The sequence below is a fragment of the Monodon monoceros genome, unplaced genomic scaffold, assembly GCF_005190385.1.
Source record: "Monodon monoceros isolate NGI ecotype Baffin Bay Population unplaced genomic scaffold, NGI_Narwhal_1 Super_Scaffold_16, whole genome shotgun sequence".
Classification (NCBI taxonomy): Eukaryota; Metazoa; Chordata; class Mammalia; order Artiodactyla; family Monodontidae; genus Monodon; species Monodon monoceros.
In genome coordinates this window covers 7,150,118-7,164,010 of record NW_021703772.1, presented here as the reverse complement: position 1 = coordinate 7,164,010, position 13,893 = coordinate 7,150,118, and the positions used below count along the sequence as shown (strand labels likewise).

General features: G+C 50.4%; 1 protein-coding gene across 1 annotated transcript in view; it reads left to right on the top strand.

Annotated features, from left to right (window-relative positions):
* The first annotated feature begins 2,101 nt into the window (after positions 1 to 2,101).
* Positions 2,102 to 13,893, top strand: part of INPP5D (inositol polyphosphate-5-phosphatase D) — a 130,258-nt gene continuing 118,466 nt past the window's right edge. Inside the window, exon 1 of the mRNA XM_029225078.1 lies at positions 2,102 to 2,381. Within this exon, the coding sequence (XP_029080911.1) occupies positions 2,248 to 2,381 (134 nt within the window). The 5' untranslated portion in view covers positions 2,102 to 2,247. The remainder of the gene's footprint in view (positions 2,382 to 13,893) is intronic.

Below are 13,893 nucleotides of genomic sequence, written 5' to 3'. Positions count from 1 at the left end.
GAGTTGGTCAAGGTGCTATGGGGCAAGGATTGTGGATGGATCCTCCTGATGGACCCTGGAGTGACCCGGGGGCTTTGAGGCAGACAGCAGGGAGGTCAGCAGGGAAACAGGAGAAACCTGAGAAGTATATGGTGGGAGCAGGTCTCTTAAGGAGAGGGTTGACTTGGTGTGGGGCTGAGCTGGGAGTCAGGGAAGGAGAGCTCTCCACCAGGGGTTGCTTGCTTGGAGGCTGGCATCCCAGGGTTGAGCCAGCTTCAGGAGGCCAGCTCTTCTCCCCACCTTGGTGTCCCCATACCTAGCTCAGGACCTGGCTAGAGGGCCTTGATACGTGCTCGTTGAAGGCTTGGGAGTTTTGTCCCTGGGTTCAGTGGGAGGAACCAGGGGAGGGGGCAGTGGTCAGGGAGAGGAAGCTCAGAGCGACCTGGGGAGGAACTGGCTTTGGGGAGGTGAGTGCGAGGACCCGGAAGTCTGCTGGGCTGAGCTTCCAAAAGGAACTTCATTTGAGCCCAGAGAGGGCCCGAAGCAGGGTGGCCATGCCTTGACCGTGCTGCCCCCCATGCTGGAGGGGACCCCTGAGATGACCCCTCTATGGGAGCAGCCCACCCCTGGGGCCCCCTTAATGGGCAGAAGTTCCCGGCCTCAGGCCTGAGTTAGCCACCTTCCTTACTTCCTCCCCCCACTGCTCTTCCCTGAGGCGGGAGGTGAGGCCGGTCCAGGATTCAGTCCACCTGAGTCACAGGCCTTTGCTTTGATTTTCAGCATCAAGTGTTGCGAGGGCTGCTGCAGGTGGCAGGGGCTGGGGGCTCCTGGCACACCTGAGCTCCTCCAGGGGCTGCCCTCCTTAAGGCAAAGACGAGGTAACCGGGGCTGAGAGAGAGAAGAAACCCAGCCAGCTCCTGCAGCTCCAATGCAGAAGAACCGGATTCGAATGGAGGCTTGCCTGGCCCGGGCCCCTGCACGCGGCTTCTCTTGTCATGTTGGGGGGCTGAGGGCTGAGGCGGGACGGGGTGGCCCTGTGCAATAGCTGGGCACCTGCCCCTTCACCCTGGTGCACTGACCTGAGGACTGAGGACACCCCGCCTGTGGCCCAAGCGGGGTGTTCACTTTAGAGCCCTCAGAGTCTGCTGGTCCAGGATGGTGGCTCCCAGCCCCGCAGAAGGCAGCTCCCCTTTGAGCTGTGGGCAAAGGCAGCCATGCCCGGCCACCTCCAACTCTGCTGAGATGCGGGACTCAGGAAGGAACGTCATACTTGCCAGGTGAACAGCTTGCCCCATGGGGATGTGTGAGTTTCCCGGGTGTCCCAGAAAGACCCAGAGGTGAAAACCCAGTCCCCCGCCTCACCCTGCAAAAGGTCCACGTCCCGAGCCCTCCACGCTCCCTCTGCGTGTCTCTAAGCTGGGCTGCAGGGTCAGAATGCCCTGCCCTGGAGAAGGGTCGCCATGGGTTCCTTCACACCCACTGGCCCTGGGGATAAGTGTAAATGTGTCACGGAGCTGTCACCTGGGCCCTGGGAGCCCTCGGGCAGTGTCGCCTAAGGTCCTCCCAGTGCCCAGGGCTGAATAGTGCCTGGGTGGCCATGAGTCTCCAATATGGGGAGGGGGGCTCGGCTGGACCCCTCCCCCCAGTTTTGCTCGGCCCTGGGGCAGGCCTTAGTCCCAGCGGAGAAGCTCTGCCCTGTGAGCATCTGTTCCATGGGCACGTTGGAGGGAGGGGACGGGGAGTTAAAAAGCTCTGGGGTCGGGCAGAGGGCTGAGGCTGATGTCCAGGGCGTGGCCACCCCACGGGGGCATTGGGACGGGCCTCGGAATGGCCGCTGGCTTGGCCGTGCTCCTTCAGAAGCTGGCCGTGAACCTCCTGACCCCAGAGGAGCTGACAGTTCCCCCAGGAGGACTTGAGCTGATGCTCGCCCCTCTGGGGACTGAGACCCATTAAAGGAAAGAGACAGGGCGCGGGGGGGGGGGGGGGGTGGGCGAGAAGGAACGGGCAGCCGGCAGGGGGCGGGCGGGCGCGCTGGGAAGGTGGAGGACCTCTCTCGCTTGGTCTCTGCAATGAGGAAGTTCTCTGCTGCTCGTTTCCTTTCCCTTGCCGAGTGCCTGAAACAGGAAGTCGGTCAGTGAGCGGGTGGCAGCAGCCGGGGCGGCCGAGAGGGGACCGACGGCGGGTCGCGGTGCAGGGGCCCAGCTCCCCTTGGCTGTGCTGGTCCTGCGGGGAGGGCGCCGGCCCGGCCCGGGGAGACCCACACCCGCCATGGTCCCCTGCTGGAACCATGGCAACATCACCCGCTCCAAGGCCGAGGAGCTGCTCTCCAGGACCGGCAAGGACGGGAGCTTCCTCGTGCGCGCCAGCGAGTCCGTCTCCCGGGCGTACGCGCTCTGCGTGCTGTGAGTACCGGGCCCTGCCCACCCCTGCTCCTCCGCCCTGGCCTGGCCTCTCCTGCCCAGGCACGGAGGTGATGGAGGTGCCACTCAGTAGAGGGGAAGCCAGCTCTGGGCTTAGCCAAGGGCCCGGCTCTGGGATGTGTTGTTTTTATGTCGAGTGACCTTGCACACACCCCGGGTTTGTTGGTGGGTCCAGCTGAGGCCCATTGTGGACCTGCTCGGCCCTGGAGTTCAGGTTTTGCAGGGCTGGAGCCCTCCAGGGCCAGCCTGGGGCCTGGTCACTCGCCCCAGCTACCGGGGAGCCGTGGGGTCAGGGGTTTTCTTGGGGTTCCAGGGTCCAAGAGAAGGGGGTCCGGGCTCTCTGAGACAGGCAGAAGCTCGGGGCTCCGTGGTGGTGGGTGTGTTAGAAAGCAGCTCTGTCAGTTCAGGTGCTGGTCAAAGTATGCCCAGTTCGGAAACCCTCCTGGAAGAACAGAAGTGGCAAGAGGGGACCCTTCCTGTGCCAGGCTTTGGGCCTTTGGAGGAAGCCATCGTTTGGGGAGCCATGAATAAGGGTGTGGGGGGGGTCACTCAAGAAAGGATTTTCAGTTCACCCAGAAGTTGTATTTGGGGCCCTTGGAGCAGAGGAAGTCACATCACCGACAGCAGGAGCCTCTTCTGTCCCCTCCTCAGCCCTTGGGTCTGTTCCCACCTGTTCGGGCCTCTCTGCCACCATCAGCTCTCTCCGCTCCCCCTCTCGGGGATGTGGCTGAATGCGCCAGTTGGCCTAAAATCGGGAACCGGCCACTTGCTGAAGTTTCCTTTTTAAAACACCCTTCTCAACCAATGTCTGAAGGAGGCTCTCGGCCCTGCAGCCTTGCGGTCTAACCATCCCCACTGGGGCCTCGGGCAGTGCCGGGCATGGGGGGGGGCAGGGTGTGTGTCCACCTGCACCTGTCAGGTCCTGCCCCTGGTCTCACAGACGGGTCCCTCTGAGCAGGCAGGCCTTGCTGCTGTCCACACAGGAGGGGAAGTGGGTCATGGACACGGGCCTTGTTTGGAGCGTTGAGTCTGAGCATTTGTGCGTCGAGCTGTTTCATCCTCACGACAACCTGAAGTGCAGGCCCTTTTGTTGCCCCGCTTTGCAGATGAGGAAATTGAGGCTCAGACGGGTTAACCGAGTGATGACAGCCAAAGCCAAGGACATCTGCCCCCAGAGGCTGCACCCAGACAACCAGACTGCTGCCACCCCACTCCTGTGCCCGGCAAGCCGGGTGTGAGCATGGGTTCCGGGTGGCAGCAAGAGAAGCCAGGGCGTTTACAAGGGCGGCTGGGAGCATTTAGAAATTAACACAGGCTCTCAGGGGTTGCCCGGCCCGAGCGCTGACTGCGTCAGAGCCCCTGCCCCCAAGGTCGGCTTCCTGGGCCCCCAGTTCTCACACCCCAGGGGAAGCGAAGCAGACCCACGTTTCCCCGCAGGCACAGCCCCTGTGGGGACCAGTTGACGGGGCCGTAGAAATAGTGAGGAGATTCTGATCTGTCTGCACTCGGCCCACGTGAATCTCTCCCCTCCCCTGGGTGTCTCGAGAACTTCCAGGCTCCAGCTCGCTAACCTTCACAGCAGCCCTTTGACCAGGGAGCTGTGGTGGTGCTCAGGTTACAGATTGGAACGTGGGTCTCTCTGACTCCAAACTGGGAGCCTTGTAACAAGCCAGAGCTGGGAGAGGCCTTGGAACCTCTAGTCCCACCACCCCTGACTTTACAGGTGGGCACACCTCAGAGAGCTTGAGGCCTTTGTCCACACGTCCCTGCTGGCCGGTGGCAACCTGGGATCCAGAATGGTGTACAGTATTCGTTCCTCCACCTTGCCTCTCCTCCCCTCCCCTCCCCTGCACTGGGTTACTCTTGGAGCGTCGGCCAATGTGCCTCTTAGGGAGGGTCCCCGCGGTCCCTGCAATGTCCATCATCCTCTTAGCCCAGGGCTGGGCTTCTTGTCAGTCTCCCATCCCCAAGGCCCCTTTAGCTCCAGACACCAGGGCTTGGAGCCCTCCCCAGTGAGTCCAGCCGTGAGGCCAGCCTCTAAGCCCAGGCCCAGGGGTCCCCTTCCTCCTCCGCTCTGTGGGGGAAGCCACCCTTCCTGCAGGGTCAGGAGGCCCTGTAGGCTGTGGGATACCACGAGCCACCGAACCTTCCAAAACCCTGGGAGACCTAATTTTGCCATCACCCGTGATGTTGCCCATTAAAGAGGTTTAAAAACGAAAAACTAGCTGAGTGACAACTACCTGCCACCTTTCAGCAGCTCATTTCATGAAAGAGAGTGTCCTTTAACACCAAACAGGCAGGAAGAACGTGCTCTTTAAAAATAAATAAATGAATGAAGCCAAAAACCAGTCCTTTAAATCAAACAGGTTTAACTTCCTGAAAAACACCCCCTAGCCCGGCCCTATCCTTGGTTTTCTCTGTTCCTGGGACGGTGAAAAGCTCGCCCCACGCCCTCCTGGCCCACGGCCAGTGGTGGGAACCCCAACGGGTTTCACGAGCGTGACTTTCACAAGCATCAGGCTTTACCCTCTGCGCTCTCTCTGGAAGCTGCTGGGAGTGCAGGAGCCCGAGTGGGGCAGCTGTGGTGTCAGGGCCTTTTAACGACCCTGTTCCAAAGGGAGCCAGGAAGCCTCCAAGACTGGCCCTTCTGCTCTAGAAATCTCCATATGGGGAAAGACCTCAGGGCCCAGGGTGCCCAGACCTGTCCTGCCTGGACCCCAGTGGCTGGAGCATCTTCCCAGCCCCTCTCGTGAGTGAGGGCATGGCAGGGCCGTTTGGAGCTCCAGGAACTGAGGGCAGCTTCCTCAGGAGTAGCCTTCATGCTCAGGAAAGAAGACAGGATTTGACTATTTAAATGGAACTAGGGAGGGGGTGAGAGACACTAAAAGACAAGGCTGCGATTCAGCGTGGCCCACGTGACCGAGGAGTATACATTCACCCTGGGCCTAGCAAACCCACACTTCCTCTCGGGAGGTCAGCCCTGCCACCTGCCACTGGGCAGGAAAGTGCAGATCTGTCCTCAGCAACTCAGAAAGCCCTGCTTTAGGGGGATCCCGAGGCCCATCTCGGGATGCAGAGAGCTGGAGGAGGAAGATCCCAGGAGCTGACCACATGGAATTGAGTCCATGTCTGCCTTCTTGCAGCAAGGGCTTGAGAACGTGATGGGCAGAGGGCTCCTAAGTCATGCTCACCCGGCCCCACTCAGACCAGCCAGCAGAGTCGGCCCTGCTCTAGGAAGGCCAGGGGGGCTTCTTGAGGGGGCCGTCCGGCCCCTCTTGTATGGAGGATGCTAAGAGAGGCTGTCAAGCTTGTGTCCTCCTCTCCTGCCAGGACTGTGCTTCCACGTAGGGACCAGCTCACCTGTCAGGTGCTTTACGCTTCAGAGAAGAGATATGCCTTTGGGGATGGGGGTTCCTCAAGGTGAGAGGCCACGGGCCAGCTGGGCCAACCTCTCCTTGCCCTAGCTGTGCAGGCAGAACTAGAACAATGGCTCAGTGGTGTTGGGGATACACCTCCCTCTCTGTAAGAGCAGCCCGGGCCCTGAGAGCAAGCCTGTATACAACTGGGTCCGTCAGCCACCATCCAGGATGGAGCTGCCTAGTCGGGTGGCATTCCCACCAAACCACACCAGAGAGAGTTGGCTTCCCTCCCAGGGGAGGGGGCAGATGCATGCTGTCTGTGACTCAGAAACCAATGCCGGTCCAGCCAGCTGTGGCGGGGATGCTGTCTTGGTTCCCCTCAGCACCTGGCCTTTTGTGAGCTTCCCAGGCAGACCTATGACCTCCTTCCCAGGGACAGTACACCAGGCAGCCTGGACTTGGTAGCCTTGTGAGCACAACCAGAAAGGTGAAGAAGCACCAGGAGGACATTTAGTCACCAAAAGTGCCCTCAGAGAAGGCATTCTACTTGTTAGGAAGAATGTGGTGGCCCACTTGAGGTAAAGGCAGGCCACGAGGCTTGCTGTACAAACCAAAGGTAGTTGCTAATCTGTTCTGCCTAAAAATAACAGCAAAAGACTTATAAAGGGCACCTGTGTGCTGGGTTCTGTTCTAAGCTCTTTGCACATATTAACTCACTCACTGTCCACAGTGGCCTTTGGAGGAAGTGTTATTATCCCCACTTTACGGATGCGGAAACTGAGGCCCAAGATGTTAGGTAACATGCTGTGTTTACAGTACTAATTAATGGCAGGGCCAGGACTTGAACTCGCTGTTCTTGGGAGGGAGAAAGAGAAGCCAGCAAGTCTGGGTGTGTGTAGGAGACCCCTGGTGATGGAGCCACAGAGAAGGGACTTGGAGGGCAGAAGTGTCCAGAAGAGGTGTAAAGCCATTTACTGCAGTGTGAATGAGTGTGATGTAATCCACCTTCCTCCAATCCCCTTTCAAAGTTTAGTAAAGTTTACACTGATCGTGAATTACTTTTGTGCAAATGCAAAGGAAAACACTGTTTTTCCTAGCTGGTATTGACAAAGTGGGGGGAAAATGCTGGCCCAGGCAGTAGTCAGAGCTGGAGGACCTCAGCTCTTGAAATCTGGTTTACATAAGAGGTTGTCCAAGGACAACCGTTCTGAGCGTTCCTTCTGCGTGCAGGACCCGGAGGGAGGGATGTGCCCGGGAAGGCCTATGTATGTAACAGATTCCTGGTTCCTTCTGTGTGCAGTTACTCGGAAAGCCCATGGTAAATTCGAGTGTCTCCAGGTTTTCTGTGCCCTTGCACAGCACCCTGGAGCAATCCTTCCAGAACCAGAGTAGGCTCTGGCTTTGGTGTGTTTTGCAAGCTTGCCTACTTGACAGGTGAAATTCACCTGTGCACAGACGTCGGTGCTTCTCCGTTGAGTGGTCCCATCTCCTGGGGTGGTGATGAGAGGCGATGAGAGGTGAGGCTCTAGGCCTTCCTCCCTGCCCCAGAGATGGAGTAAGATGAGGTCTGCTCTTCCCTCCCTAATTCAGGCCATGTGACGCAGTCCTTAGGGGCAAGCCCTCTCTGGTTGGCTCCACCTGATGTGAATTCTAGCCTTTGCGAGATGCTCACCTCCCTGTGCCCACCCAGCATCCTCATTGGCAAAATGCGCACTCGTTGGGTTAATTTTTTTATTGCAGTATAATTCACATCCCATAACATCACCCTTTAGATAGTATACAATTCAGTGGTGTTTAGTACATTCATAATGTTGTGAAACCATCACCACCATCTAATTCCAGAATATTTTCATTATCCCCCCCAACCTCGGCAAAACCCCCGGAACCCGTCAGTAGTCACTTTCCATTCCCCTTCCTCCCAGCCGTTGGCAACCACTGATCTACTTTCTGTCTCTGACCATTTGCCCATTCTGGGTATTTCACGTATATGGAATCATACAATATGTGGCCTTTTGTACTTGACTTTTCCCACCTGGCATAATGCTTCCAGGGTTCATCCATGTTGTAGTATGAATCATTCTTCTTATGGCTAAATAATAGCCCATTATATCAATCTACCACATTTTATTTAGCCATTCATCAGTTGGTGGGCATTTGGGTTGCTTCTACTTTGGGGCTATTATGAATGATGCTGCTGCGAGCATTCATGTACAAGTTTTTCTATGGACGTGTGTTTTCATTTGTCTTGGGTGGAACTGCTGGGTCATATGGTAATTCTATGTTTAACTTTTTGTGGAACTGTCAGACTTTCGCGCAGCAGCTGTGCCGTTTCACATTCCCGTCAGCAGTGTAAGAGGGTTCTAATTTTTCCACATCCTCAACGATACTTAACCGCTTTTTGACAATGGCCATCCTAGTGGGTGTGAAGTGACATCTTACTGTGACTTTGACCTGCATCTCCCTAATTATGAATGAAGTTGATATCTTTTCATGTGCTCATGGGCCATTTGTGTATACCTGCTTTGGAGAAATGTCTCTTCATACCTTTTGCCCATTTAAAAAAAAATAGGGTGATTTGTCTTTCTGTTGTTGTCACTGGATTATTGAGAGGATAAAATGGGAGAATGTGGGCAACACGTGTACAGAGTCAGCACGCTGAACACTGGCCGTTACTCTTTATGAGCTACGAAGTGAGTAGTGACATCTCGGAAGCAGAGGAGTGCAGGGCCATCTGTAAGGAGCATTCCGCAGCAGACGGAAAGAGGACGGTGGTGGCTGAGTGTCACTTCTGGAGCTTCCTGGAGGCTGTGGGAGCCTCCAGGGACACTGAGCTGTCATGCGGGGCCTCCTCAGAGGAAGTGCTCAAAGAGATGAGGCAGGAAGAGGGCTTGAGTGACGCGCGAGTGGCCGGTGGCTGCTGGGGCCCGGGGCGAGCTCCTGGAGCTGTGAGGGAGAGAAGGGTCAGGGGCACAGGTGCCGGGAAGAACCACCGAATGAACCGCGGAGAATGAAGAGAAAGTCGAGGAGTGGAGGCCATCTTAAGAGTCATTAAGTACCAATGTAGGAGTGAGGGACTGAGGGAACTAAAGTCCTAAGGCTCCGAGGAAGCCCAGCAAGTGGATGAGCTGGGGAAGGGGTGTCAACAGCCCAACAGGTCAGGCCCCTGGTCAGTGGGCAGGACAAGCCTGCAGCTCTGTGGCCCGGATCCCTCCTCTCTCCCCTGCTCGTTTCACACTCCCTTTGTCCCATTAATGAGAAAAACGTTGTTTTTAAGTACCAGCACCCAAACCATTTGGGTTCAATTACTTATTATAAATAACACCAGACAAGGCTGGCTCCCAAAGGATCAGCTGCTCCGGCCCTTTCCCTTGCCAGCCAGAAACCTGCCCTCCGGAGGGGAGAGGCTTGTTGAGGCCATCTCAGGCATCAATGGCAGTGCAGAAATGGACCTTCTGATAAACGGGGCAGTGTTCTTTCAAGTAACTTTAAAAAATACAGTATTAAGTATAACATACAAAGAGTGCAAGGTAAAGGAGAAAGTAATCACCCAATCACTGAGATGAGAGACTAACGTAAATGCTGTTAATTTGTTGGCATATTTTCTCATTCATTCTCTCTCTCCCTCCCTGCCCCCCATATACACACACACACACATGCACAAGCACATATATATATAAGCTCCATAATATATATACCTAATACCATATAATTTTAGTCTATATTTTCTAGCAACATTAGCATTTTCCCACTTAGTTAACCTTTCTTCCTAAATATCATATTTAATGGATGCACAAATTCTATTACATTATGTGCCATAATTTATGGAATGATTCTCCTATTGTCAGACACTTAAGTTACTAACAGTGTTTTGTTGTTATAAATATGACAGTGATGAAGGTCTTTGTGCAGATATGTGACATTTCTGGTGATAGATTCCCAGGGGTGGAATTACTGGATCAAAGATAATGTTTTTAAGGCTTTTGATGAAAATGGCAAATTGCTTTCCAGAAATTTTGTTACAAGTTATGCTCTGGTAAGCAGTACCAGAGAGTGCCCACCTCATTCCAGTCTCCTTATACTGAATATTTTCATTTAAAAAAACATTATTAAATTGCAAGGTGAAAGGTGGCCAATTTCTGTTCATTTTGATTTGCCTTTCTTGATCGCAGTCATGGTAAGCTTGTTTGGATTATTGACCTTCATCATTTCTCCTTTGTGGATGGTCTGTTCCATTCTCTTTGCCATTTTTCTTTTGAAACTGTAGTTTCTCTGTTATCTATTTGCATGAATTCCTTATATCACATTTGTTGCAAATATTTTCACTGTGGTTTGCCTTTAAACTTTATGACCTTTTTCTTTTGTTCAGAGATTGTAAATTTTTGCAAAGTCTATAAATCTTTCTGTTCTTGTTCTTTTGTGACTTTTTTCCCCCTTTGCCTTCCAGTGCAGAGAGTCCCTCTGCACACAGAAATTTTATTCTTTTTCTTCCTGTGGGGCGCAGGGCCTTTGGAGCTAATAGGCTCGGGCTAAGGGATGACTCTGCCTTTCCAAGCTCTGGCAGTTTGTCTAGTCCCATAGGGCCTTGGTTTCCTCCTCTGCAAACCAGGGCTAAGAAGACCCATGTAGCGGTGTCGTTGGATGGATTGAATGAAAGTGTATATCACATACTTGGCACAGTATTTGGCAAAAGCAGATAGAGAGATTATAGGTTTTTTGGTTTTGTTTTGTTGCTGTTGTTGCTTTACATTGAACACTTTAATCTTTCTGGAATTAATGAATGGTGTAAAACAAAGATTTATGTGTATTTTTCTCAATGAACTATCTTTCTCAAAACCTCTTACTGAATAATTTATTCCTCTCCATTTGTTATTCCTCTCTTACCATGTATTAAATCTTATATACCTCCTTTTTGCCTGTTTACCCTGGTCCATGTATGTCTGCTTTTCTTACACCAATTTCATACTGAATGCATTACCACAATTTTATAAACTATTTTATTTTAGGATTTGCATATCTAGTCTTTTTAAGCATCCTTCCAGGTGAAACAGATAATAACTTTGTCAAGTTGGAAAAAATAGTATTGGGACTTTGTTTGGAGTTGCATGAAATCCACAATACAACTTGTGAAAAATGGACCTTTTAGTATTATTCAGTCTTAACAATAAATATAGCTATCTCTATTATTTTAAATTTAGTAATTTTCTTCATAGATCCTACGTATTTCGTGTTATGATTACTTCTGATTATTGCATAATTTTGTTACTGTTGTGAATACCTTTTCTTCTACAGTTACCCTTCTGGGGTAACTGATAACATACACAGAAGTTGTAGATTTTATAAATTCACCTTTTACTCTATATGTTTACTCATTATTTAAAATTATTTTCATTTGCTTCTCTTGGATTTTCTTGCTAAACAATCAAATCATATACGAATTATAATCATTTTGTTGTCTACTTTCCAAATACTTATAACTCATTCAGATTTCATAACTTATTACTTTGGCCAATATTTCTAAAATATTACAGTGAAGGATGTTGGAAAAAGAAAATGTCTACCTCAGACAGAAGTAGTGTGAGAATCAAACTTGATGCTGCCTGGGAAGGACTTAATACAGTATTTGGCACATAGTTAGCAGTGGATAAAAGTTAGTTGTTCTTTTCATGTCAAAGAAGGAGCTGTCTTTTCCTAGTTTTATGAAGAGTTTTGAAGAACTGGATAATACATTTTATCAAATGCCTTTTTAATATCTATTGAGATGATTAAGCTGTTTCTCTTATCTCATTAACTGGTCAATAGCTTGATTTTATAGATTTCCTAATAGGAACCTTTTTTTTGCAAGATTAAAATGAGCTGTTCTTGATTACGATAACTTTATTTTACTCTGAATTTTAGCATATGTGTTCATAAGTGAGATTGATTTATATGGTTTTGATCATGTTATGGTTTAAGAGTCATGTGTGTTTTGTAAAATATCCTGGAGACATTTATGAAGCATCATCATTATCGGATTTTTTTAAATATGAAAAAAATTGGCAAAGGTGCTTTTCCTCAGAGCCATTTATAGAGATAATTCTTTAATATTTACTTCAGTTTCTTCTTTGGTATTGATTTATTCTTATTTTCTGTCTCCTCTCATGTTACTTTAAAAAAATGTTATTTTAATGAAGTATAGTTGATTTATATACACATTCTTTTCCATTATGGTTTATCACAGAATATTGTATATAGTTCCCTGTGCTCTACAGTTGGACCTTGTTGTTTTCAGGTTACTTTTGATAAGTTATATATATTTTTCAGTAAACAGTTCATTTGTTGAGATTTTTCAAAGTTTCCGGCATACAGTTATTCATGGTTTTCTATAATTTTAAGGTTTCTCTTTTATTGCTGTTGCTACCTTCCTTTACTCATTACTGGTCTTGCTTACTAGCTGTGTTGGCCAGGATCCCAGCAGGGAATAGATAGCATAATCGAAAGGGGTGCTAGGCGTAGGGATGGTGAAGCAGCCTGGGACCGGCAACCATGGGAAGCTATTTCCACTCCTGGCCCTCAATAGGCAGGGCCATCTGATTTGAGCCCTGGCCCCCAGTGGAGGAACTCAGCCACTGCTGATCTGCAGCAGGTGGGGTGGGGTCTGGGGAACATATACCACTATCTCACCATCCTCTCACTCTGTCAGTGCCTCCCATTAGCTAAACCTTGGTGAAGCGGCACATACAGGTCAGCCTGCTGGACACAGGGCAGGTGGAGAAGGATAGAGAGTGGGTCTACTGGGGGTTGCAGGGGAGGGTGAAGGAACAATGGCCAGCTCACTTGCACTGTTTTCTTTTTGCTCTTCTGTTTGTCAGAGGGTTATTCATTTAATTTTCTGCATTTCAGGTCATATGCTCTTAGATTTATGTATCTGTTCTGCTTTTCTTTTTATATTAGAAAACTACCTGTGCATTCAGGAACCCCTACTGTATATATGTTTGAGGACAGAGCTATGTCTTCTATATTTCTCATCTTCCCTCTCCTTTTGCACCGATTTTCTCAGATTTATCTTCTTCCTTGTTGAAGTTCTCCAGAACATGAAGCTGCTATTTACTGCCTCTCTTGTGGTGTTTAATGCTGACTGTAGGACTCTAGGTTTTTCACTTCTGATCAGTTTTTCTTATCTCATGTTGCTCAATTTTCACAATTGATTTTTCCAGTTTCAGAAGTACAATTGTCTCTTAAATCTTACTGAGTTCGCAAGTCAGATTTTTACAGAATGTGTTATTTTCCTCTTTTCTTTTTGCAGCGATTCTATGTAACAAGGAGGTATCACTTTGAGTTCTTAGAAAAATGATACCCTTCCTTTTGAGTGGTGATGTTTTCAATAAGTCTGGTGATTTTTCTTTTCCAACAAAGAATTGTTAGGAAAAATTTGATTAGATTTTTTTTTTTATTTTTAGAGATTGGAGTGGGTTTCTGCCTGAATCTTCTTCCCAAAGATAAAAGGATCAGCAGGGATGGGGATGGGAGCCCTCTGATCCAGGATCCACCTGATGGGATTGAGTGATGGGGGTGTGTGGGGGTGTGGTGTGTTGCACGGATAGGTGGGTTTCCTCCCAGGGGTCTCATGAGAAGAACCCTCTGGACCCAGAGGCTGCTGGGGTAGGTGCTGGGTCGGTCCCCGATGACACTGTAGACGTCTCACCCCCAGTCCAGGCAGGCCACCTGGACTGCCTCCTCTTGCTTCTGACCTGATGGCCTCTTTTTCTCACTCTTTGGCTGGGATTCTTTGAGGTTTGGGTGGTGAACTGTGAACACCCTTGGTTCCTAGGGCATACACATGTTTTCTCTTATTTCTACATGGGGTCCAAGTGGCTTTTTTTTTTTAACATCTTTATTGGAGTATAATTGCTTAACAATGGTGTGTTAGTTTCTGTTTTATAACAAAATGAATCAGCTATACATATACATATATCCCCATACCTCCTCCCTCTTGCGTTTCCCTCCCACCCTCCCTATCCCACCCATCTAGGTGGTCACAAAGCACCGAGCTGATCTCCCTGTGCTATGCAGCTGCTTCCCACTAGCTATCTATTTCACATTTGGTAGTGTATATATGTCCATGCCACTCTCTCACTTCTTCCCAGCTTACCCTTCTC